Genomic DNA, 26053 nt, shown 5'->3' with positions numbered 1-26053 from the left:
GTCTTGTGAGTGTTTCCTTTATGGCCCGAGTAAGCACAGAAGCGATCCAATACTTCTTTGATGATTTTGGCGTGCTTCATATCAACATTGCTAAAAATAACTAAATTGTGTTCCATAGCTTCTTGTCAAATAGAACAATGAACCAAAGAAACATTTTCTTCTCACCATCAAAGAAAAAGAGAAATTGAAGGCTGACGTGATTTTCAAGTGTTAATGTCACTATATGATTTTAGCATGATTTTAGGCTATAATTTAAGTATAACATGTAAATTGATTTTAGTATGATTCTACCATATAAATATGATTTTAGCATGATTCTAGGCTATAATTTAGAATTAGTTTCTATGTATAGTTTCTAAGTACTAGTATAAATATCTAGCACTTGTACAAGCAATATATAAAGAAATTCATTCTTTTTTTTTAGGTTTGTAACATTGGAATTAAGAACTTAGGTTTCCATTTTATTTATTTTTTATTTTTCTTCTCCAAGCCATTCACTTCTTATCTTTTGTTTTGCCCAACGGCGTGACAGTATCAACCTCCGGGCGGCCTATCGCTGGCCTTTTGCTCCCTCCCACCCTTTTCTTTTCTTATTATTCTAATTCACTTTACATGTCTTCTCTCTTTTCAATTCGCAGATCTATTTTGTGGGCAGTGTTTGTCGTCACTAAAACTCTAAATATTTTTTTGCCTTTTTTGGTCCTGTTTCTAGCTTTGTCATATGTTTCCCGTGCTTTGGCTTTCTTTGTCCTAGCCAAATCATCATACTAAATCCATTCTAAGTCTTTGACTACTCTACTGATCAGACTCTTTTGGCCGTGCTTCTAGCTTTGTCCTTTGTTTCTCATGCTTTGTCTTTTTTTTTCCAAGCTAAGTCATCACACTTGATCCATTTGGAGTCGTTGACTACTCTATTGACCAAACCCTTTTGGTCATATTTCTAGCTTTGTCCTCTCTTTCCCATACTTTGGCTATCAGTTACATCAACCCATATTCATGTTCCTTGATTTAGACAATCAAACACCTACTGTCAGTGGTTGGTCATTGTGCTCCTTATTCTGCTTTGTTTTCTGATGTCCTCCTCTCGGTTTAATAATCTCTTTTGAGGGACTTGTTTGAGCTTTTATTTTTTTTATTTTTTCATATGCTACTTTTCTTGTTTTTTTTCTAGATCTAAAATCGCCGTCGATTTAGTCACTATTTGGGTCTTGTTCTAGGTTAGTTGTCGTTGGTGTTTGATTTTGATCGGTCTAAGGTGGCTTCGAGCCTTTACTCTCTTACGAAGCCTTCTGGTGGATGATCAAGGACGCTTGGCTCTGTCTCATGCTTTAATTTTTTTTCTCTTCCTTTTTGTAAGTAAGGTTTTAAGTGGAAACAGAGGCACTTGGTAATGGAGATCATACGCACTAATGTTTCCATTAGTGGGTGACACCTACGTGATTGTGTAATTTAGATCGCTCATAACGATGTGTTTCATGAACGTTCAAAACACATAAATATTGTCATTTTGTATGACATCATGTTACTTAAGACACTTTACACCTTGCTTCTGTCTCCTTATTAGCTTAAATTGGAGAAATTTTCACAAAAATGTATCTTCCAACCAGATTTCAAAACTTAGTTTCCAAACTCAAGCTATAGTCCACAACACCACTTGATTTTGAGAGGGAATGTTAATGTAAATATGTGATTGTAGCATGATTCTAGGCTATAATTTAGGTTTAGTTTCTAGGTTCACTTGTACAAGCCATATACACAAAAATTTATTCTATTTCTTTTTCTTAAGTTTGTAGCGTATTGGCATATAAATAAATATTCTATTTTTGTAAATAAAAACTGATGTATCTTATGTTTAGAATAATTACATAGCTTTAGAAGAAGAAGAAACACTTAGAAAAAGATATTGAATTTATTGGTATCCATGTGATAGCATAAGTTTTAATGCAAACCATCCATGGAAAACCCTCGCAAACAAGTCACTTAAGGGGATGGAAATTTTCATAAAGTGCTTGGTACTTGAGGATAAGCTTGTGGTGAGATGGCCAATTATCTTTGATTGTTGGGATTTCTAAAAAATGTTGGATCCAGGAAGATAACAATAGAAATCTGCCATCAATTACTTTGAAACCAATCACTTGTTCGAAAACACTCATCAAGTTGGCAAGCCAACCAAAAGCAAGATCTGCCACTCCTATCTTATCTCCCCTGAAGAATCTTTTTCCCTGCAGCTCTTCTTCTGCTAATTTCAAGTTCTCCACTAATTCTTCCATGGCTTCCTCTCTTTCTTTTCCTTCTTTGGTGAAAACACTCCATATTGATGGTAAAAGCTGCAATCAGGAATTTGTAAAGTACTATTCACCGTCTAATGAATGTGAAATCCTAGCAAAAAACCATTACCTTTTCATCATTAAATTTGGCCCAAAATTGTTGCCTGGCTTTCTCCAAAGAATGTTGGGGCATTATGGGATTTTGGGTCCATGTTTGATTTATGTATTCTAGAATGACAACTGATTCTGAGATGGGTTTTCCATTGTGAACAAGCACTGGAATTTTCTTGTAGATGGGATTCAGTTGAAGAAGCAAAGCACTCTTGCTGGATAGATCTTCATCTATTGATTCGTATTCAATACATTTGAGCTTCAACACCCATACTGGCCTTAAACCAAAAAGGGATGACCATGTCTTCAAAAGCTTCACTTCTTTCACACTATAACATGATAATATATATACATTTATATTTACAATTTATTCTTCTTGTAACTTTATATTATAGCAATCTTCATCAACATATTCTATCTCTAAGTAAAAAACCAAAAAAATTCAATTTTTAATTTGGAGATGAAATTTTTATTTCTATTAACGTAAAAATAATTTAATTTGATATAATTTATAATTTATTTAATTTGATTATCGTATTTCATTCTTTTTTAAGTGATTGTTTTACTTCATTCTTTAATCATGTAAATTAAATTTTGAGTGCACTTAAAATATTTAATGTATTCTAGATTGAATCTTAGTACAATTGACATAAACATTATTGTCAATACAAGAGGATGTGAATTTGAGTGCGCTTAAACGCATTTTTCCTATTTATGGGTTGGGAGGAATTATGGGTAGTTTTACGCATTATATTAAGTTTTTTTAATTTACTCAATAATTATTATTGGTGTAGTGGTAAAGAATTTCTTTATAAATTCATTAAAAACATGTTTAATCCTAGACATGTTAATTTTAATTTTTAAATATAAAAATCATATAAAAGTATGGAAAGATAGAAACGCCATCAAAATAATAATAGTACTAATTTAATAAAATAGTATATTAGTCATTTCCTAATCGATTTGGTACTCGATTACCCTTGTTTAGATTAATTAGAGTTTCAGTATACTTGAGAATTTTATTTCGATGTACTTAGCTAGCCTTGTGTGAAAAATCCGCAGTTTGGAAGCGATTTTCTTGCATAGTGGAAAATTAAAATTTTGAAAACTGTCTTTTCAGCTTAGCAGACATTCATTGTTCTCACCTTTCAACCGAATGGTCTTCTTCGCTATTATTTTACCATGAACTGCTTTGAGTGTGGGTTCCAATCAATTGAATCGAAACATAGAACTAGAAAAAGTTTTCTCTCCTTTTGGGCTGAAAATGAAAATTCTCTTTTCTTAATAAAAACCAATAGAATTTTTATTCCGAAAAAATATATGTAATAGTTGAGAATAAATTCTCTCTATTTTTTGATAGAATAAGAATCTCTCAAATTTGTGTCAATACCTCTACCGGTGCCATCTATTTATAGGAAGAGAAGGTAGAACCCTTGTTGAGTTGTAGTGGTTTATTTCTGTGACACCCCACACCCGGTCTGGTCACCGAATCCGGGCTATGGAATGCCACAGTAACCACCTAAGTGACTCTCCATTAACACCTAACCTAACCTCCATCACACCACAGTATAAAACATAAAATATGCTTGAGATGTTAAAGTGCAACGAAATATCATATAAGTACTTACACAAAAAAATTTTAAACAAACTTCCATTCAATACGGCTCGCATGCAATACAAGGTTCGTATTCAAATTAGGGTTTGCATACATAAAATGTAAGGGTTCGCATACAAATATTAGTAAGGCTTCGCATATAGAGCTTGTCTACCAATTATAAAAGGCTTCAAAAAACTATTCTTCTAGGGTTCATTTTACAGTTCTCATGAGGTTTGCATAATTATTTAGCCTTGCGAATAGGGTTTGCATAGATAATAGTTTCCTTTAGTAGGGTAAGGTGTGTGAACTACCCCTAGGCACACAGATTCTGCGAACTCGGTTCGTAGGGATTTCTCCTATTCTGCTTTATCAAAATTAATTAAAGATTTGCTTGAAAGCAACTCACTAATTGTTAGGGTTCGCACCTTGTCACTTCATAGTAACTTTGGTGAACTCTTTATAAGTTAATCAATTTGATTCATTACATGTTGTTGCTTATGGTGATCACTATGTATAGCAATTGAATTACTTTCATATGAACTTGTGATTTGAATAAACATTAAAACAGACATTGAATATATTCATGCAGTTGAAACTTAAATGTTTATAAGTTAATATAGGTTCACAAATAGAAGCATTAAGAGAAACATAAGGAGTCATTAAGAAAATAACTAAATCCTAAGACAAACAACAAAGTCATTAGAAAGATATCTTTAAGCCCTTGAATAATCCCCACATTGCCTTTAATCCAGAGTTCGTTTGTACTACCTTCATAGCATGTACACTTTGACTGGATCATTCACCATGCCACTGCTCACCATGCGATCTAACTATCTATAGTGTTTAGAAAAGAGTACGTGAGTTTTGCGAGCTCAATGAATATACAGGAACAAACTTCCACAAAATACGCACAAAACATAAGTTAAAAAAAACTTTTAGCAAAGTCACAAACTTACGAACACAATTCGCCATATTTACGAGAAGTCTAATTCGCAAATACCAACTATCAAATAGCTTAAAAATAGTAAAGCATGCTATTTCAAAAATCATTAACTTATTTCCCTATTGGATAATCAAATCTCCTTATAACGCCTAGAATGACTCAATGAGTTTTAACATATCTCATAAGTATAGCATAAAGCTAAACACTCTCCAACACACCAACATGTCCCAATGAATGGAGCTTAGCTCGACATTCTCTTATCTCTACAAACTATCCCAAGGCCTCTCTCCTAAATCACAAAACATAAAGGTGAGCATTCTCAATCCTATGGCATGCCATTATATCCAACGGTTTCAAAAAAACATATATGTCAAAGCATGTACTTAAAACATAGAGCTCACACATTGTGAAGAGCTCGCGGAGCACTTGTTTGTATTAAGCTCGTATTATCGAGCTCACATATAATTGTTCATAAAAACACATATTTAATCTTAAACACAAAAAACAAAGGTTTAATGAAGGCTTACTCTCGAAACTTAGGTTAAAACCCTAAGCTCCTAATTAACATTAAGGTTCTCCCATACATGTGGCAATTCCAAAACACTCACTAATTTACTAAAAACCTTTATACAAGCTTTGACTTTCTCTTGTCCTTGCTTGTAGATGATTCTGTCATGTTCGCAGTTTCATAAATATACACAAGTCACCTACAGACAAGGCACATAAAAACTTATACATAAACGTAAGCGACCCTAGGTTCACACATGTTGGTCTTTTGGTGAAGTTAGTCCCCTTTGTTTCGAATTCTTCTAAACACAATTTAGGAACAGAGTCTTACATTAGATCCTAAACGCTAAACGTCTGGTTTTTAAATCTCAATAACAGAATATTCGATGATGAATTTGAGAGAATTTTGTTGCATATCAGAATATAAAATTTCTAATGGAAAATGCTTAATTTATAAACACTAAGTGTTTTAATGTTCTTAGAACAATCACATTAGAAGTAGGAAAGAAGTTACATGCATGGATCGTGTTTCGAAGAGAAAAGTAAGTTGACTTTCTTAACTTTGGTATAATTACTTTTTGACTACTCCTACATTTGACTCTTACCCCAATTTAGTGATTACAACTTGTTAGGCCCATTGACGAACACCATCTCGCCATGTTCACTAGCGATCCTTTCATTACCAAGTCTACTGGCGATCACAGTTCGCTAAATCCACTGGCGAACACCGGCTTGCCAGACCAAAAGGTGAACACCAACTCACTAGACCTTCTAGCAAACTCTAGCTCGCCAGGCTCAACTTTTTTATTTCCCAATTATGAGTACTTTTGGAGCTTTTTTGACCCAATATTCTTTAATGTGATTCAACCCGAATTACCTTTTTTATTTCCCAAAATAAAATTCAATATTTATATATAAAACTTTTTTATCCTTCTTATTTTACCCCCAACAAAAATTTTGATGATTTTATCATTGGTAAAATTTTGACGATTTTGTCCTATAAAATTTTAAGAAAATATGTTCAATATTTCATAAATCAACATATTCACCATGTTTGAATGTTTTATTTTCATTTTGGGCTTCAAAACAGGTCCAAAAACATAAGCTCATTTTTTCGATATTTTTAAGTAATTCATTTTCATTTTCATTTTCATTTTCATTTCCATTTCCATTTTTGATACCTACATTCATTTCCAAATGATTTTATTTCTCCATAACAAAGAAAATCATAATCATTCCGAATTTTTCAATTTCTATTTTCTTATTCTTTCTATTTATTTCTATTCAAACACGCAATTCATTTCTAGTTTCAATGAGCTAACGGAGGGACTAATTGGACATATGTAGTTGAGGCTTAAATGATTTATAATTAAATTCTAGCTTCTCACCTATTAATTATACTCATTTAGTCACAAAGTCATTCCACTATAGTATCGTGATTGAGCTCTCCCCAACGACATACCATTATGAAAGCAACTACTCAATGCTTGTCTAATAACCTTCTCATAAGTGTGTTACCCTCATAGGATATCCTTGATCTCTTTGGGATAATATTTTTCTTCCCAATATGATCCTATTTTATCTCATGGTAACCGTTACATATTCCTTCATGAAAACTCAATCACTAGCAAATAGTGATCAAGCCATCCATCACAAAGACGGGCGACCTGTGGACACGTTTACTCTTCATCAACCATGTAATGCCAATATGATGATATCATTTACCCATATTTTGGGTTATGAATTTAACTGTTGTGAATGATGCTACATACCACAGAAGTCATACACCCAACGCACCAACTTTCCATTACTTATCTATTTGAACTTAGGCTTTTACTTACGTCAAAATGTACAAGTCACACATACATAGTCAGCCATCCAAGTATGCCACACTATAAATGTCACAATTAAATAAATCCATAAATGAATTTAGGTTCTATACTACTTGCATCTTGCCCAATGTACTATTAGTCTAGTCAGCCACATCTATGTCCTATCTTCAGGGAGTCATTTGCACTGATTCCTAAGACAAGGTATCTTTCCAATTGGACTTGATAGACAACATATTAGTCCTTTAATTGATTTGCTTATTTTCAATTAGACTAAGCGTAACACCCTTCACCCAACCCTATAGCCGAACCCAAGCTATAGGATGCTACCATAGATAATCAAGAATAACACAAATAATTTCATCTTTAAGCATTTCATTAAATAATAAACATGATATAATCCAAGAATAATATGGTTTATAACCATATTTGAGTCCCAAACAAACTTACGAAGCTCTTAGACCAATTCAGAAACAAATCAGGACTAATTTGAAGTTTTATGAAAGGATAGGTAAAAAGAAAAAACAAGGGTCACATGGTCGTTTGACCAGGACGTGTGATAGGCTGAGGCCGTGTGGGATTAAAATACACAGTCGTGTAGCCCAACCATGTATTAGAACTAAGATCGTGTATGTAGAGTCACACGATCGTGTCGATAGACCATGTAACTAGTTGTGATCGTGTTGGACCTAATTGTAAAACTTTGTAAATATTCACATGGTCGTGTATGGCATATGGTCGTGTGTCAGACCGTGTGTACCTAAATGATACCCTACAATGCAAGTTAGCACACCAAACATCCAAATATATCAAAACCATGCAATATACCATTTATTAATTTGTTCAAAGACATCAAAAGCATGTCAAAACAATACTTATATCATTCATCCTAGGTGTCTAACCAATATGCCACAATTGACACCTCAATTCAACAATTCATATCCTACCATTCATCATTATTCATGCTTTAGTATTCATACTTAACATTCACATATGTTCATCATTTCAAATGTCAAGATTTCATCAACAAAATTCTGCCTTTCTAAGTGTCAATACTCATCAAGTAAAATACACATTATTGACCAAAACATATATGCAACTCATATTGCAAATCAACAAAAATAATATCATCACTTCCAAACATTACACTTATATCCACATCATCATCATTAGACCAAGATCATGAACATTCAAAATAACTTAAACGGAAATACAATCCTATACACATGTCACATAACCAGATCTAGGGTAAATAAAGATTACCAAATCAGAGACTGGATAGTGTGAGCTCCGAATTGATCTGACTAACGTGTTCCAAAAAATAACCAATTTAGAGATAGAAAAGAAAACAAGATAAGCATTACAAATTATTAGTAAGCTCGTATGAAATTCATTTAACCTACCTCGATAAATTTACAAATAAATTATAAAAACCTGATGTAACACGTACGAATATCATTTGGCATCCTGTTACATCCACAAGTGCATCACTTAACATTTCCAGAGGTTAATACATTATATTACACAAGCTCATAATATAACAATTTATCTTTAATACTATCCAAAACATATTTGACCAATTATAACTCAAATCATTTTGTTTATTTATCATTCTCAACTTGAAACAAAATGACTCACCTTAGTTCACATTTAATTAAATGGACTAGCTACTATACATTTCCTGTGATCACAATTTAACAACAACATATGAGATTATCACACATGAATCAAATAACAGTTCCAATGATACCATTTAATTTATATAATAAACATTCAACAAGTACAATATTTATGTCATTACATTTTCATGTATCCATTTCATATTCAATATTCACATTATTTAAACAATTTCATTTCATATCGTGTTTATTTTCATCGCCCGGAGAACTATAGCGAATATACCTCGGATACACGGGATAATAATGATCACACAAGCTGACAATAGGGACATTAACCATTACTCAATGTTGCTCACACAAGCTATCGAGAATCTACAACAAATGCTAAATTGTAGCCATCAATATGGTATCCACCACCGGTACATAGTACCTGATATATATAACATCGACACAAAGTGTCTGATAAATGTAATACAAGTACAAAGTACCTGATAACTATAATCATAGGCACATAGTGTCTAATAAACCCTAACGACATGTCATTTGCATCCTAGCTATTCATCGAGTTCACATGGGCCCTGTACGACGTATTCAATCCTTTCTATTCTTTTTAACATTTTCGTACTCATATCAAACAACCATATACTTACTCATTTTCGTTCACTTATCAAATTACCATGTACTTGTTCTTTAAACCAATTAATATTTCATAATCGTTTCATATCATATAACCATTTGTATTAGCCACATATATCATACTTTGCGCTATAGTTCTTTTGATCCCAATAATTATTTTATTATAACAATTAAACTATCAAGCTATTAAATAGCACAATAATAAACAATCATTAACAAATTAAGTCTCAAATGAAACTTGTCTAATCAAAATCAGTAACGAATACGACACCAAGGACTTTTAGGCAAATTTTCCTTTTTTTCCGTTTATCTTCCGATTGTTTCAAATCCCAATATGGAAGAGCTTTGTTTTAGCCGATCCTCAAAGCTTAGAAATGGTGTTTTTGTTTCCTAATTTCGATGGAGTGAGCTATTGGAGAAGATGAATTAGTTTTTTTTAACTTATTTTAACATATATTTTAATTATAATTAAATATTATATAATTCATATTTTAACTTAATTTCCTCCACTAAATGCCCGCTAACTTTTAAAAGGTTTAAATACCATATAAGTCCTCCCACAATTACTAAATAAGTCATTTAATTAATAAAGATCAATAGCGATTAAGTTTTATGTCTTTTACAATTTAGTCATTTTTCTTTAATTGATCAACCAAACATCAAAATCTTTAGTCCAAAATTTATTCCACTTATATAATAGCTTCATAAATATTCAACACTAATATTTATGAGCTTGGTTTATGAAAACGAGGTCCCGATACCTCATTTTCCAAAATCACTAACTTTCTATACGCACCACTTGTACCTTGACTAACTGGTCAATTAACAAAAATTATTAGATCTAAATACAATAAAGTACTAAAATAAGTTTTTAAATATTATTAAATAATATTTGTCGACTCGATCATCAGAATACGAAGATCCAAAATTGTCGTTTCTGATACCACTAAAAAATGGGATGTAGCACTGAGGACATGTTTAGGTTCGTCTACTAATACAACTTATCTTTTTGTACAACGATCTGACCATGTAATACTGCTTATTATTAGTTAAACATTTAGACAGCCAACGAGCAACATTTTCTTTCATTTTTCTTTGCGTACAAAAACCATGTGATGACAATTATACAAAATATATTAATGTAATCAATGAATTTGTTATATTAACCAATTTGTTCGAAAAAATTACTAGTTTACAAACAAGTATACTACACTGAGGGCACCAGAACCAGCAAGCCTATATAAAGGCTTCTTCATTGTACACAATTCATAATTCATTCGACAACTTTTCTTAACAATGTTTTCAGATTGTGGGGATTATCTTTAAGTTTTTTCTTTCCAAGTTTTCTGATACGAGTCATAGAGGCCCAACCCAAATTCTTGAAGGCAAGGCCCAATAAGAAGATTCCAAGCCCAATCAAGAAATCCACCCATACTTAGTTGAAAATCAGGTCAAATTGTCAAAGTAGCCCAAGTTGTAAAGTTTTATTTTTATTTTTATTTATTTATTTATTTATTTTTACTTAGTTTAATTTTTATGTAAATATTCAGTCCCAGAGTCCCAAATAAAGACCCTTGGCTGAATTTCCATATTAAAATAATTAGGAGTTTTTTTTATTTTAGTTTTCTAATTAGATTAGGACTAGTTATAAGGCCTATTTAAAGGCATGGCTAGCCACCTTGTAAACAACTTCTCAAATATATCAAAAATATCAAATTTGTTTAAGTGCAGAATTCTCTTTGAGTTTTTCTCCAAGAATTCTCTCTTGAGTTTTCTTTAGAAGTTGTTTTAATAATCTTTTGATTGTGGGAGCCATCTTCACCTTCTTCTTGCCATTGATATTCTTTGGAGGAGATTAGAGCCGTTTGAAGGAGTTGTGAGATCTTTCGGATTTTAAGGCTTCTTAGGACTTATCTTTTAATTTCTTCTTGTCAATTCTTTCTTTATTTCGCTTGTCTGAATCTTTATCTAATTTATTTTCTGTTCTTATTGTGTTTTCAGCCTTTTTCTATCTTAATGAATCAACCCAAAATCCCCAATTTCTAGGGTTCTTCCTTACTCTTTTGGGTGAAATTAGATTGTCGAAATTTGGGAAAACTATCTTGGTGTTCAATTGGGCGAATCGCAATCTCCTTTAGGGTTTCAAGAACCCTTATTAACACTTATTTCTATTCTCAATTTGATTCTTTGCTGTTTTGGGGATTTTATTTCAGATCTGGAAATTCAAAATTCTAATCTTTTAATTTTCTGTTTCGTTTCAGATCTGATTGTTTAGGGTTTTCGTAGGAGTTTCCCATGACTTGGCAACTCGATCTTGGTCCGCGCGCAACCCCCGTATCATTTTCTTTCTTGGAGGAAAAATTAGAGTCGTTTGAAAGAGGTTGTGGATTAATCTTGTTTCCAAGGTAGGACTTCTACGCACCACTTTCCATCTTTTTCATCTATCTAGTTTCATTTCTTTGTTATTTTGTTCTATTATTGTTTAATTTTTTCTAATCTTTAATTTGGATTCCTTACTTTTTTTAAATGGATCCCGTTTTAATTCTTAGATTTGACTTGTATTTGTTTGCGTTTCAGGTTGTGTCAAACTCCAAATTTCCCTTCATTCATCTAGAGCCGTAGGCCAAATCCGTGATTTGGAGAAACTTGTGATCTTGTTCCACGAACATCCTTATTAACATTATTTTTCGTTTTTTAAAGTCAAATTAATAAAATTTTTCATCTTGTGAGATTTGAACTTGACACCATAATATTTAAAGCTTTTAACTATATAAGAGTCCATTTGAATTTTATATAAAAAATAATTTTTTACATTTTTTCATTGATTGGTTAGTGTGTCATGATCCGAATTCATTTTAAAATGAAATTGGTTATTTATTTTATCTAAAATAATCGAGGAAAAGTGAAATTAAAACTAAAATCTAAATGGATGGGCTAAGAAATTCAGTTTCTTTTGCTTATTTTATTGGGATTTTAGTAAAAAAATGGTTCTATTAAAGAACAATGTAAAAACAGTTATTCCATACACTTTTTTTTAATATATATTTATATATTTCGTTAAAATTATGGAAATATTTGGTTGAAATTAACGAGAGAGAAAGCCGGCAAGGTGCTGGCCTAGGAAGCACCACAATCACTTAAAACAAACAAAAATGTTAAAATAATTAAGAGCCATAGAAAATATCGGATTGGATCAAGTGTTGATAGGCAATACGGAGGATGGAGGTACGTAAATGTTGAGAGCCGTTTAAGGTATTTCCGGTGGTTTGGAGGAAGAATAGAAAGGTTTAGGCTTTGGGCAGCTAAGTATTCGCAATGAAACAAAGTTATAATGAAATATTATTACGTGGTAATAGAATAAAGTTGTAATGAAATAGAATAAATAAAATATTGGTTTGATTGAATATAATAGAATGAATATTGTAATAATATTTTTATGTTTAGTTGAATGAAATAGATATTATAATGGATTATGAAAAAAGTAAAATAATTAATATACCCTTCAAGATATTTTTAAAAATATTTTATCTAACCTGAATATTGTCGATTGTATTTGAAGGAACTTGAAATTGGATTCACCAAAATAATATTTATTTTATATTAAATAGTCTAGAGATTTAATATCAAAAGTTCAGTTTTGTCTGTCCTATCAATTCTGAAGAAAATTGGCAAAGGAAAAATTTGAAATTTGATTTGTCATAATGAAATTCATACAATTGTACTTGGTAATAAACAGGCTGCTAGGAGAACCAAAACCATTCTAATGTCGATGCAAAAAAAAAGGTTAAGTGAATTAACATTAAGTTAAACTAATGTATCAACATTTGATTTAAAAATCACAGCAAATGTTTGAGAACATATCCATACAGACTAACTTTCTAACTTGGTAGATATCCAAAAAAAAAATTAATTCACGTAACCGCAGATAAAATATAATAAAACAAAACACTCGAAATATGATACAAGCAATCTTAATAAAATGAAAAAAACAACTTTATAGTTATAAAAAGTTGAGAAGTATAATTGCCCTTCTAAACTTATAGTTGTAAATATAAAGGTTGCAATCTATTATGACATACTTCAATGTCATAATCAACAATTTATAATATGCATGTACAAAAGTGATGACCCTTTATAACATACTTTCACTTTACGATTATGTATGCAAAAGTTATATTAATACACTAGCACAACTATTATCTTCGTATCATAATTTACACATGCAAAAAGTGTCTGACTTCTATGACATGCTTCCATGTCCTAATATCATCCTACAATTACATATACAAGATGTTATTTTCATCTACCACCACAACCATAATTTTTATTGGGTAGAAATAAATCTTTTCACTAGACTTAAGAAAACAAGCATTTGCGTTGGATGATCAAGAATTTTTCTTAGTGCAACATCTCGCTCATCCTCTGTTAAACCTTTTATTTCGTCTAAAGTCACATATAATGTTTGTACCTTTTCTTGAATGAGCATTTCACAGGCAATGCTCCTACTTAATTTGAGGCCAACTTGCCTAACATTATCCCAAACAATATGGTAGTGTAACACTCTTCACCCGGTCCAGTCACCGAACCGAGATATAAAATGTTACAACAATTAACGGAGCAATCACATACGATTCCAACTTTAAATATTCAATTAAACAATAAAAACAATTCCTAATCTTTTTTTCAATTAAACATGAATTTAGTTCATAAATACACAATTAACATTCAAATAAAACATGAGTCACACAATGATAGTCAATTTAATGCATAATCTTCAAATATAGCTTTTTGCAGGCCTTAAAGAAGCTGATGTATGCCTTATTATCTACCTAGAATTTAACTAGAACTAATTTGCAACATTTCCAAAGTTATAGATCAATTAAAGCATAAATAAATTCTTCAAATAATCAATAATGTCACTAACATTCAAATTTTATGGTATACAATTAAATTCGAGTCTTATTCGAACTTTCGAAAGCTCTTAAGTTAACCCAAGTACAAATAAGAACTAAAGTAAAAACTTTTCAAAAAATTAGGAAAATTTTCCAAAACAGGGTCACACGGCCGTGTGCCTAGGCCGTGCTACAAATGGAGACGATGAAAAAATTGGAGTCACACGACCATGTATCCAGGTCGTGTAATCATTGAAGTTGTGTGGACCTAAATGCAAAAAATCAATAAAAGTCACACGGTTGTGTGGTTAGGACATGTAAAAAACTGAGACCGTGTGATCTAAATGCACCTTATTTTCCATTGGCACACAGTCATGTCACAAGCCTGTGTGTGACACACGATCTTGTGGCTAAATCGTGTGGCACTGAAATATTTCATTTAAGTGCTTGTATCAAACCAACCATAAATGCAAATTCAAAAATTTCATTTTGGCAATTTGGAAATCTATTTAAAACACTTCAAAGCCAATTCAAAACATACCGTACAATTTCCTAAGAATGCCTAACCAATATGCCACATTGGCACCATCACAAACAAGATCTGAGCATTTCCAAACCATGCCTTCTATTCAAAGATACATAAAAACCTAAGTTACAAAATCACATACTATCAAAATAAACTTGCCAAATTCTTACTTTAATCAAATCCAAAACTTGATCAAATACACACTACCAAGATAACCATCATTAGCATACATGTCTTAAAATTTCATCCAAGCATCATTCAAAAATCATCCTCTTTCACGATTCCAAATTATGAACCTTTCAACTAAACATTCACATGCCATTCATATCATCTAAGCATGCCATATAACTTTCAAAACCAACATTACTTAATAACCATCTCATAACTTGTAAAACAACATCACTTGAAACTCAAAAACATATGAACACAATCAAGCCTATATACATATCAAATACACATTCAAGACAAGCATTATATATATGGATCAATTCACCATCAATCCAAAATAAACACATATTCACATTAAAACCTAGACACATTCCACATAACCAATTCAAGTATGATTCAAAATTTTACCGAGTTTAAGATAGTGTGAGCTTCGGAGTGATTCGACAGACACATTCTACAAAAATGCTAACTATAGACACAAAAAAATGAAACAGAGCTACAAATGCTTTGTAAGTTCATAAGAATTAAACAATAAAGTCACCTTATTTACTATTAATATAATGAATTAACTCTTATATGACTTTCTTGTTTCCACATTTAACAACTACAAGGTGAGGTCACCAAAGGCAAGTCTCAAAGAAATTGAATTTATACAATGCCAATCAACTCAATTCAATGTCACTTAATCAGCATCATCAAATACCTATATACTTCAATTATATTATTTAATCATCATATAACGTATTAATTCAAAAAACATATCATCTTTTCAATCACATAACATTTTTAATTTAAAGAATTCAATCCAGATCAATACTAGTCCATCAAAACCTTTGAGAAGAAACAACATTTAAATTATTCAAATTTCAAATACCAATTCCAATCACAATATACAATATAAAACAATAAGTTCCTTTTAACTTTAACCATTTAGCTCGGTGAATTATAATAAGTAGATACGAATACTCGGGTAACCACCCAAAATACGCCTGATTGCTCATACGAGCTATACCATCCAAGAACATGCCTGGGCACTGAATGCTAAGCCAGTAGGCTAAACATGCTTCCAAAAACATGTCTAGGCACTAAGTGCCAATCCCGTAGGCTACACATCCTCTCCCAAAAACATAACTGAATCCCTGTGGATATAACTTGGTAACCCGTACAGCGTACAAAATAACCCTATTGGCATTCCAATTGTATCCTATCCTATGTTCATCCAAGCTCAATACACATATCAGAACCTTTATTGCAATTCATTCCATTCCTCATGTTTGTATTGTTCTAATCATAATTCAAAAGATAATCACATATCATTAATTTAGTCCACTTGATGTAAAAACAATATATATACCTTTTAACAATATAACATCACCATGTACATATCATACACTTCTAGAACAAATTAGACATTAATTCAATATCAGTATATCTATCTATATTTATCACATTTTTCAATATAGTTCTTTTCTCACTTTTTTGTATTATTTTTAAATAATTTAAAATTACATTCAAATATTGTAGAATCACAATTCAAGCATAATAAGAAAATATAGTAAGTTCCATATGAACTTACTTGAAAAATAGCAATCCTAAAGTGTCATGGATTAATCTGTAATTTCTCGATTAACTTCCGATTGATTTAATTCCAAATATGCAAAGAGGAAAGCTTGGCTAAACCTTGGGACTTCAAAAATGTTTTTTTACAAAGAATTGGTGGACAAAGTATGTTGAAAGAAGATGACTTTCATGTTTTATGTTTTAACAAATTTAATTAATTAATAACTTAAATTTTAACATATTCAATACAAAACCAAGCACTAACTTCCCACTAGCTTCAAAGTGGTTAATTTGCCACTTAAACCCACAAACATTTATTAATTAATCATTTTAACTAATAAAAATCAATACCGATTAACTTTTATGATTTTTAAAGTTTAGTCCTTATACCTTAATTAACTATCAATTCAATAAAATTTTCTAACCAAAATTCAATTCACCTATATAAAAACTTTGTAAATATTTAATGAAAATATTTATGATCTCAGTTTACGAAAATGAGGTCTCGATACCTCATTTTCCAAAACCACTGGCTATAGGATTGAACCACTTGTACTTTAACTATATACTGAATTAGCAAATTTATCAGATCAAAATCCATTATAACACTAAAATAAACTTATAAATATTATTAAATAATATTTACTGAGTCGATCATCAGAAAATGAAGTTCTGGAACTACCATTTTTTATATCGTTGAAAATTAGGTTGTTACAGTAGCATCGATAAGTGAATTAGAAAAAAAGTGATTCACTTACCTCGAAACTCTTTCTTTTTTTTTTTTTGAAAATGTAGAATCAACAATATTTTAATTAAATAGTTGAGATTGTGTAGCTGAAACATCCATCTCATCTAGGGAACCATCTGTTTCACATCGATTGTCATCACTTCCTTTTTTATGAATCCATCAATTAGCAACATCCTCATCTTGTAATTCTTTAACTATATTAGCAGTTGTTTGAGCATCTTTTCTAGAAGCTTGATCTTTTGCATATTTGGTAGTAAGTTGCTAGTAATAAGGGAAACTTTAGATCCTGAATTGCTCGGCTTCTTTATGACTTTATTAAAATATATATACCATTAACAATACATACTATAACAATATAAGTAAGTCAAAACATGGAAAGAAATATTAAATAAATGTTACACTTATATATGACTCCCACACCACATTGACCTCCTCTGGACATATCAACGTCCAAAGTATGAATCTTGTACAAAAGATATGAAATAAGTGGTATCTGCAAGTACATGGGTCAAGTTGTAATATAGTTACAACGAAGTATGTAAGTACTCCGAGGATCGTACCCAAGGGAAGCGAGTACTAAATTAATCCTAATCTAAACACAAATAGATCTAATTAGTACTCTAAATAAATTATATTACGAATAAACAAAAAGATAGATTTTTGGGGTTTGTATAACAATAAAGAAAATAACATAAATGAAGAGACTTTGAAACACTAATTATGCAAACTCAATCCGATCTAGGCATGGGCAATTAGCTCGCTTTAGTAATCATAACTAACTTTTGCTTCGGGTTTCTATTCAATAAACTAATTGTCACCCTAATAGGATCTCTTGATCTTCCTCTAAACTAACGAGTCACCAAGAACTACTTATCTCTCGACCTCAAAGTCCAAACCAGTTAGGGGCTAAGCTGTTAGAATGTCGGTACCCCCATGGCATAGCTAAAATTAATAATAAAAAAATAATTCTGGCGATCCAACCTATGGATCCATGTGCGAGGAACGAATCAGGGTGAAATAATGGTTTCGAAATTACCGTAATTTCAATTTGAGTAGACAGCGACGCCTCGGCAATGACATCTCTAATCTACTATCGAACCAAGTCGTAACCTTTTAATATTCTGACCTCTACGTAATCCACTCAATTTGACAATGAACGAAAGAAAATATCCAAAACTGTTTTGGAGAATACTTTGCTTCACGGCTGCTAGACCTCACAAGCAAAAAAAACGTAATTTTTAGGGTTTTTTTAATTGGTATATCTATCTTTTTTTTTCACCCTTTTATAATTGATATATATAATGAATCATAATTCATAAAATTTTATCCGAACATAATAATCATAATTAAAATAAATAAATATAATAATTTTTTAACCGAAAATTATAACTACATTAATTATAACAAAGATTTCGATAAACTATATTTATTTAAATTTATATACGAACCAAATTCATATATTAATAGAACTATGTTCTCATTATGTGTACAACATCCTTGTACATATAATATGTTCGATATTTGATTGCCCAATTAAATTAATTCTATAATTAATTTAATTCATATGACGACCAAACACAATACCAACTATGTTTTATTCCGTTCATTTCAACCATAGGGTGTGACCCTATAGGTTCTTGTAATATTAGCAGTAATACTAGAACGATTCTAATGTTACAAACAATGAGTGGCATCTAGAAATGCATCATTGCTACCTAAGTTACAAGAAGTCATGATTCGACATAACCTTTTTGTGATTAACCTTTCATGCATTAATCCTTAAGTCCTTTTATCTCTGGAATGGACACAAGTCATGGAATAGTCACACTTGCATAGTCCATCCCATGTTCCTTGATATCTTGAGTAGACTATGATATACAAACAAGTATGACATCTCATATCAACTTATTTGAGCATGGCCATGCATTTCTAGTCTCACTTAATCAAGTGGCCTAAGATATTACTCCCATTATGTAGGAGGGACTTATCCTATATTGATCAACCATATCCCTCTACATAGATTGTGGTATATCCAACATCAGCCTTTATAGAACAACCGATTCATGATTATAATGCTTAACCTATCAAAATATACAACTCACGATGTTGGAATAATGATGATCTCAAGTCTGAGGACCATATACATATTAATCATTATGAGTAACATTGTGACAATTACATAATAATCCAAGAAACATACTCATAGCGGGTCAGTCCAATATGTTGTTCTCTAACACACTTATTCATGTATTGATTTTGACACTCCATATCAATGACAACTTTTTATCATCAATCAACTACATGTTAGCCTTAATGCATTATTTTTGTCCTAGCCAACAATAATACTTGACTAAGGACCTTTTAAGAATAATCATATTTTTAAAATAGTTTATTATAAAATAATTTATTTATTCACACGAAAAAGAAACTGAAATAAAATGGTAACACCTTATATTAATAAACGTGATAAATCAAGTATGTTATTACAACCATCTCATGATTGATCTTTGGGCATACTCTTACATAAGGTGTTTATGGATAGGCCAAACCAATTTTACCTTAATTCCCACCTAGATGAGTTCCTACGGTCATCAAGCCTAGGGTTTAAGTTCTTCCTCTCCCAAGCAGCTGATCCGCTAAGAAAACCCTATACAATAAATAATTAGTCACACCTCCACTCGCTAATCCCTCATAAGGATTAGTTGCTCACGGATTTCATAAACACAATAAACTTGATAATAAAGATAAACATGAATATTGAATCAAGAGAAAAGGTTTAAGAGAATCCTAAATTATATTTGAATGAAACGTAGAATCCAAAAAGAGCTGATCGAGTCTATAAATGAGATCTCTCGACAAACACAAAGATAAAAACTAGAAATAATCTAAAACCTAAGAAAAAGGGATAAACTGAAAACTGAAAACTAAAAACTGAAATTACAAAGAAAATTCTAATGTATGAAAATTTGTCCATCACAAGTGTTAAATGAGCTTATTTATAGGTTTAGGGTTTTTGTCGTCCTCAACCCTAGGTCAGCAGATGCTCTAATGTTAAACATTTGATTGCGTAGACCAAAATGCCCCTGCCTTGTAAGTGTTTCTCATACAAGATTGATGTAGCGACACCCTAGTGCCTGTGTCGCAACATCGAAGACAGTATGCTTAGCTTCAGGGTGATTTCAAGGGTGTATTGCGACATCCCTTGGTTGGGTCGTGACATCGAAGGCAATCTTAGAATTTTTATACTCTGCTCCCTATGTTGCAACATCAAACTCCCCATGTTGCAACAGAACGACTAGTATTAAGTTTGTACACCCTCTGACGGTCTCCTGCACACTTACTAAGTATATTAGCTCACCCTTAGGCCTCATTCAGCCCCTAAGGTCAATAAAATACTCAAATTACACTTTTTATTGCATGTAAAAAAAACTATGAAAACTTAATTAAAACATAATAAAAGTGCTAGTATTCAAGCTCCTCAAGTGCGAAAACAAGTTTAATATGCTACACCAAATTACGGTAGATCAAACCCCCCCACACTTAAGTTGTTGTTTGTCCTCAAGCAAGGCAACCAAAACAACAAATTAATAGACAACCCTTTAGCAAATATAGTATAAATGTTTGTTTCAGAGTGTTTGTCCTCAAGTGCATATTTACGCATTTCAAAAATTAAATATATTTAAATATACAATTAACTCCACCCTTTAATGTGTTTGTTTTAATTTCTAGTCCTAGATTTAGTAGATTTGTAACGCCCCAAAAATTCAAGTAATTATTTTTGTATGTTTGTGACACAAATATCTATAAGCTTTAGTGGTTATGTGTTCTGGGAGTGTTTCGGAGGTCCCAAGTTCGAGCCTTGGCTTGGGAAAAAATTTTGTTTTTAATTGAATAAACCCCTATCCCTAGTTGTTGACTTAAAAATAAATGTTGATAAAAATGTCAAAATGGGCATGCTGGTCTGGTGTTTAAGTGGCGTGTTGGTTATGTTTGAGGTCCTGAGTTCGAATCCTTGTGTAAACAAAGGATTTATTTTGCTGCTTGTGTCGTGTGAAAGGTTGATTTTGACTAAAATTCTAAGTGGTGGAAAGGTTGGAGTGATTTTAGGAGGAAAGTATGGGATGTGGGAAGTTATCTTGATTTGGGGAGAAAAGTAAGGTGTTTGAGGAGTGTGGGAATGTGTGGCCGATTTTGTGGAGGCTAGTAAGGGGGATTTCAGTTGTTAAAGGGGTTTGGATAGGGGTGGTTAGAGAATTTGTAGGAGAGGATTAATGGATGTGGTGAGAGATATGCTGAATGAGGTTTCTTTTTTCAAAATTTTGACACCCTCTCCCCGATATCTTCCCATGTTGTTGACGACAATCCTTTCCCCTCTTGGCTGAATTTCTCCTTTGTGCTCTCTCTCTTTTTTTCTTTTTGCAAAATCAGTTTTCGTTTTTTCTCTCAACTCCCTATCGGTCACTCTGAGTTCTTTGAACCGATTTTTGTAGTTGTTCTTCCTTTCTTTTCTCTACTGATTGTGCATCTTCTTATCTTCTCTTTTGTTGCTGCCGGGATTCCTTTGATTCTTGGTAAGTTTTGAATGTTTATTCATCCTTCTTTGCTGACCTGTTGTTTGTCTTTCATCTTTTTCGTCCTTTCACCCTCCACTTTCTCCTTGTCTTGCTGATACTTTTCTTCCTTGTGCAGCCGACTGTGTTCCTATCTTTGCTCTCTGGTGAGCATCTTTTATTTTCGGTTATGTTCTTCCTTTTTACAATTGGTTCTTATCGCGATTTTTGGTAAAAGTAAATAGTATGGAGTTAGTTTTTCTGTGCTTGTTGGTTCAATGCTTACCTGTTTATGGTTGGTGCTTAGGAACTGGCCCAAGGCATGAAGATCATTAGTTGGTGTTAAGTGGGCAAAACCTCCTTCTTTACTCTCTCGAAGGTAAGGTGGTTGCTAATTATTGTGAGATCAACCCGTGTATATTTTTGATTGATTGGGTGTGCAAATGATTAATTGATGGTTGTACGGCCAATTGTAGGACACAACGGCTTGGGATTTTTCCTTCTCAGTGAATAGAAACAAGGTGTGTAAACACTACCCAAATCATAAACTGGCAAAAGCCAGAAAATATGACAATTGACGCTACACGAGTGTACGCTCGCTCGTGTGGTAATCCGAATGCATAAAACATGGGCGATAGACTGTTGAGGCCACCATGAGCGAATTCGTGGTCTTAGGCCATTTTGGGCCACGATGGGTCGAAATGGGTTATGTGGGCCCAACGGGCTTGTGGACTCCACATGGGTAAACCACATGAACGTGAGGAGATTATTGGGCCAAACAGTGTGATTTTCAAGACCGAGATGACTGTGGACCTACTGATGGGTTGATATGTAGACCTAGACCCCCAAACTAATATGAAATGACTGTTTTGTCCCTATTTTATAAAATGACTGCATGCTCTATGTTTTGTATGACTGTATATAAACATGCCACGATATATATATGTTGCATACATGTATAATATGTTGCATGAGAATGGGATTATTATTGGAGGAAGTGTATTGTACTGACAGCTCTCATGCATATACTGTTTAGTGCCGCAACCGGTGCTAATTTTGGAGTGTAGGGATAGGTGGGTGATATTATCCCTACATGGAGTGTTGGGCTAGACAGAGTGGAGTGTAGAGGCTGGTTGGGTAGGATTTCTGATTGCATGTCTGAACTGTTACTGTCACTGTAATGGGCTAAGGCCACACTGATACTGATACTATAATGGGCTAAGGCCCAACTGAACTGAACTCTTATTGAATTGGGCTTAGGCCTAGACTGTACTTGCCTAGGGCCTGTTTGGTCATTTTGCTTACATGGGGTTACACACTGAGTTTTTGTAAACTCACCCCTTTGTTTATTTTACAAGTAATCCCCAGTCTTAGGGACCAGTGCTGCGAGAGACTCGGAGGTGACTACACAACCGCACCTGCTTCTAAATAGGATTTTCACTGATAATAAATTTAAATTGGGTATTTGTTGTAATAAGGCCTCTTTAAATTATTAACTTTTAATTTGGGATTTTAATTATTTAAAATCTTACAAATAGTAGTAGAACGCGGATTTTCTAAAGATGTATGCTTTTCAAGAAACCACGTTTTCGTAAAATACTGTAAAAGCTTCCGCATCAAACAATGTTTTAAATATAGTAACAAACTAATATGATCAACAAACTGCTAAAGATAACTTGAGTTTTCAATAAACGGGAATTACTATAGAACGGGTTTTTCATTGAAACTATGTTTTTTGTAAAACACTTCAATGTGATATCGCCAGATTCGGCCATAACGTCTAGGCCAGGTTTGGGGTGTTACAAGATTCAATCATTTATGTAATGTTCAAAAACATCATTTATTTTTATTAAAATAAAGGGTAAATTATACTATTAGTCATTAAATTATAAGTAAATTTTTGTTTTGGCCACTTAATTAAAAAACGTTACAATTTAGTCACTAACGTTATTTAATTTATTTATTTCGTTATCTGACTATTAAGTGTCACTTTTTAATTGATATAACAATAATTTTAGTCCTCATCTTTTATATTTTCTATCTATTTGACCCTTATTTTATAAACTTACTGCTCAATTTAGCCCCTGAACTATGCCTACTTTTTCACTTTGGTACCTAAACTTATTCTTTCTACTAGATTCGTACTTAAACTATCATTTAGTTACCCGGTTTAGACCTTTTTGTAATGATATTAAAAAAGAATTTATTGCCACGTTGCAACAATCAAAATGTTCCTACATGGCACCTGTCAACCAACCGTGTCACGTGGCACTTCGGGTTACATAAAATAAAAACATTGACCCACCCTTGATCGGATGTTGACCTACATTGACCACCATCCAGCGTTGACCATCGTTTATCAATGTTGACCACGTTTGACCGTATTGATCAGCCATTGACCAAATTGACCATCCACGTGGCGCTATTAGAATGATCTATGTCACCCTTCTTTTGTTGTTTTTTCTAATATTATATAAATATATTCTATAAAAATGTAAAAAATCATATATAATATATAAATACTTCAAAATTATAAAATATATAATTATAAATTTAAAAATAAAAATATTATATAAAAATTTAAAAATTCTAAAATATATCAATATAAATTTTAAAAATAAAATATTATAAAATTGAAAATTTGTTAATTTTTTTTCAAGAACTCTAAATTCTAAAAGTTCAAATATATATATAGATATATATAAATTTCAAAAATTTCAAACTTTATATTTTTCGATGAACTTTGGCTATTTTGGAAATTTAGATATATATTTTTTATTTTTAAGGTATATTTTCTTTTGAATTTTAGAGTTTTGAAAAAAAGTTATCGAAATTTTAAATTTTTATATAATATTTTTATTTTAAAATTTATATTTATGTATATTTATAATTTTTTAAAACTTTACAATTTTGATATAATATTTTTTGGTGAACATTTTATGTAATATTTTAATTTATATATATATTAATTTTTTCATTTTTATATAATATTTTTATTTTTTAACTTATAATCATATATTTTAGATTTTTTAAAAACCTTTTTTGAATTATTCATATATTATTTATATTTTTTTACATTTTTAAATAATATATTATATAGAATATTAAAAAAAAGTGATATGGTCGTTCTAATAGCGCCACGTGGATGGTCAACTTGGCCAACATAAGGAAATTATGGTCAACACCAGTCAATGGTGGTCAACATCAATCAATGTTTGGTCGACGGTGGTCACTATCGGTCCAAGTCCGATTACTGGTGGGTTAATATTTTTATTTTAAATAACTCTAAGTGCCACGTGGCACATTTTGATTGGCCCTACATGGCAACTGGTCTTTTTAACACCATTACAAAAAAGGGATTGAATTAGGTAATGGAATGATAGTTTAAATACCGATATGGGACAAAAAAAGTTTAGGTATCAAAGTGGGAAAATAGTCATAGTTCGAGGGCCAAATTGAGCATTAAGCATATTCTATATAAAAATTAAAAAAAATACTCAAATTTATTTTAATAAAAAATTATATAAAATTTCTAGGAAAATAAAATCTCGAAAATGTTGTTGTTGAAGAGCTAATATGTATGAGAAATAAAGAAAATTCTCATTCAATAAAATCTAATAACAAATTAAAAATAAAACAAAACCAAAAAATGTTAGACCATTATATGTTTCCTTATTATTTCTCAAAACCAAATTAGTATTATCTTCAAGTTGAGTTTTATGCCCTTGAAGTACATCTAGAACTCATATTACATAGGCTTGGGAAATCGACACTAATGCCATTTTTGAGCCAAAAGAATACAAAATATAACAAAAATTTTCCTTTCCAAACCTAATTCAAAATTTCAATTCGCTTAAATTTTATTTTTCAAAATACAAAATGTAGAAGCAAATTATATTCTAAAATTTCTATTCTTATAACGAAAAAGCTACATTAAGAAACAAAAGCTAAAAAATGAAAACTAATAAATTTGCTTAACATTTTCTTTTATGTTTTTAAATGAGCATTGGATATTTCTATACAGATAATAAAAAAAGAAATTTTGGAGGGCTTAAAAGTAATTTTCCTATAACACCCAACACTCAACTTGATCGTCGAAT

At 31.6% G+C, this 26053-nt stretch overlaps 1 protein-coding gene across 1 annotated transcript in view; it reads right to left on the bottom strand.

The window, feature by feature from the left end:
- Positions 1 to 1976: 1976 nt before the first annotated feature.
- Positions 1977 to 26053, bottom strand: part of LOC105781485 (glutathione transferase GST 23-like) — a 28558-nt gene continuing 4481 nt past the window's right edge. Inside the window, exons 2-3 of the mRNA XM_052627057.1 lie at positions 2398 to 2707; positions 1977 to 2327 (exon numbers count right to left, since the gene is read on the bottom strand). Of these exons, the coding sequence (XP_052483017.1) occupies positions 1977 to 2327; positions 2398 to 2707 (661 nt within the window). The remainder of the gene's footprint in view (positions 2328 to 2397; positions 2708 to 26053) is intronic.

The sequence above is a fragment of the Gossypium raimondii genome, chromosome 13, assembly GCF_025698545.1.
Source record: "Gossypium raimondii isolate GPD5lz chromosome 13, ASM2569854v1, whole genome shotgun sequence".
NCBI classification, from domain to species: domain Eukaryota; kingdom Viridiplantae; phylum Streptophyta; class Magnoliopsida; order Malvales; family Malvaceae; genus Gossypium; species Gossypium raimondii.
Note: the sequence above shows the minus strand (reverse complement) of the source record. Positions and strands in the feature narration are given on the sequence as shown.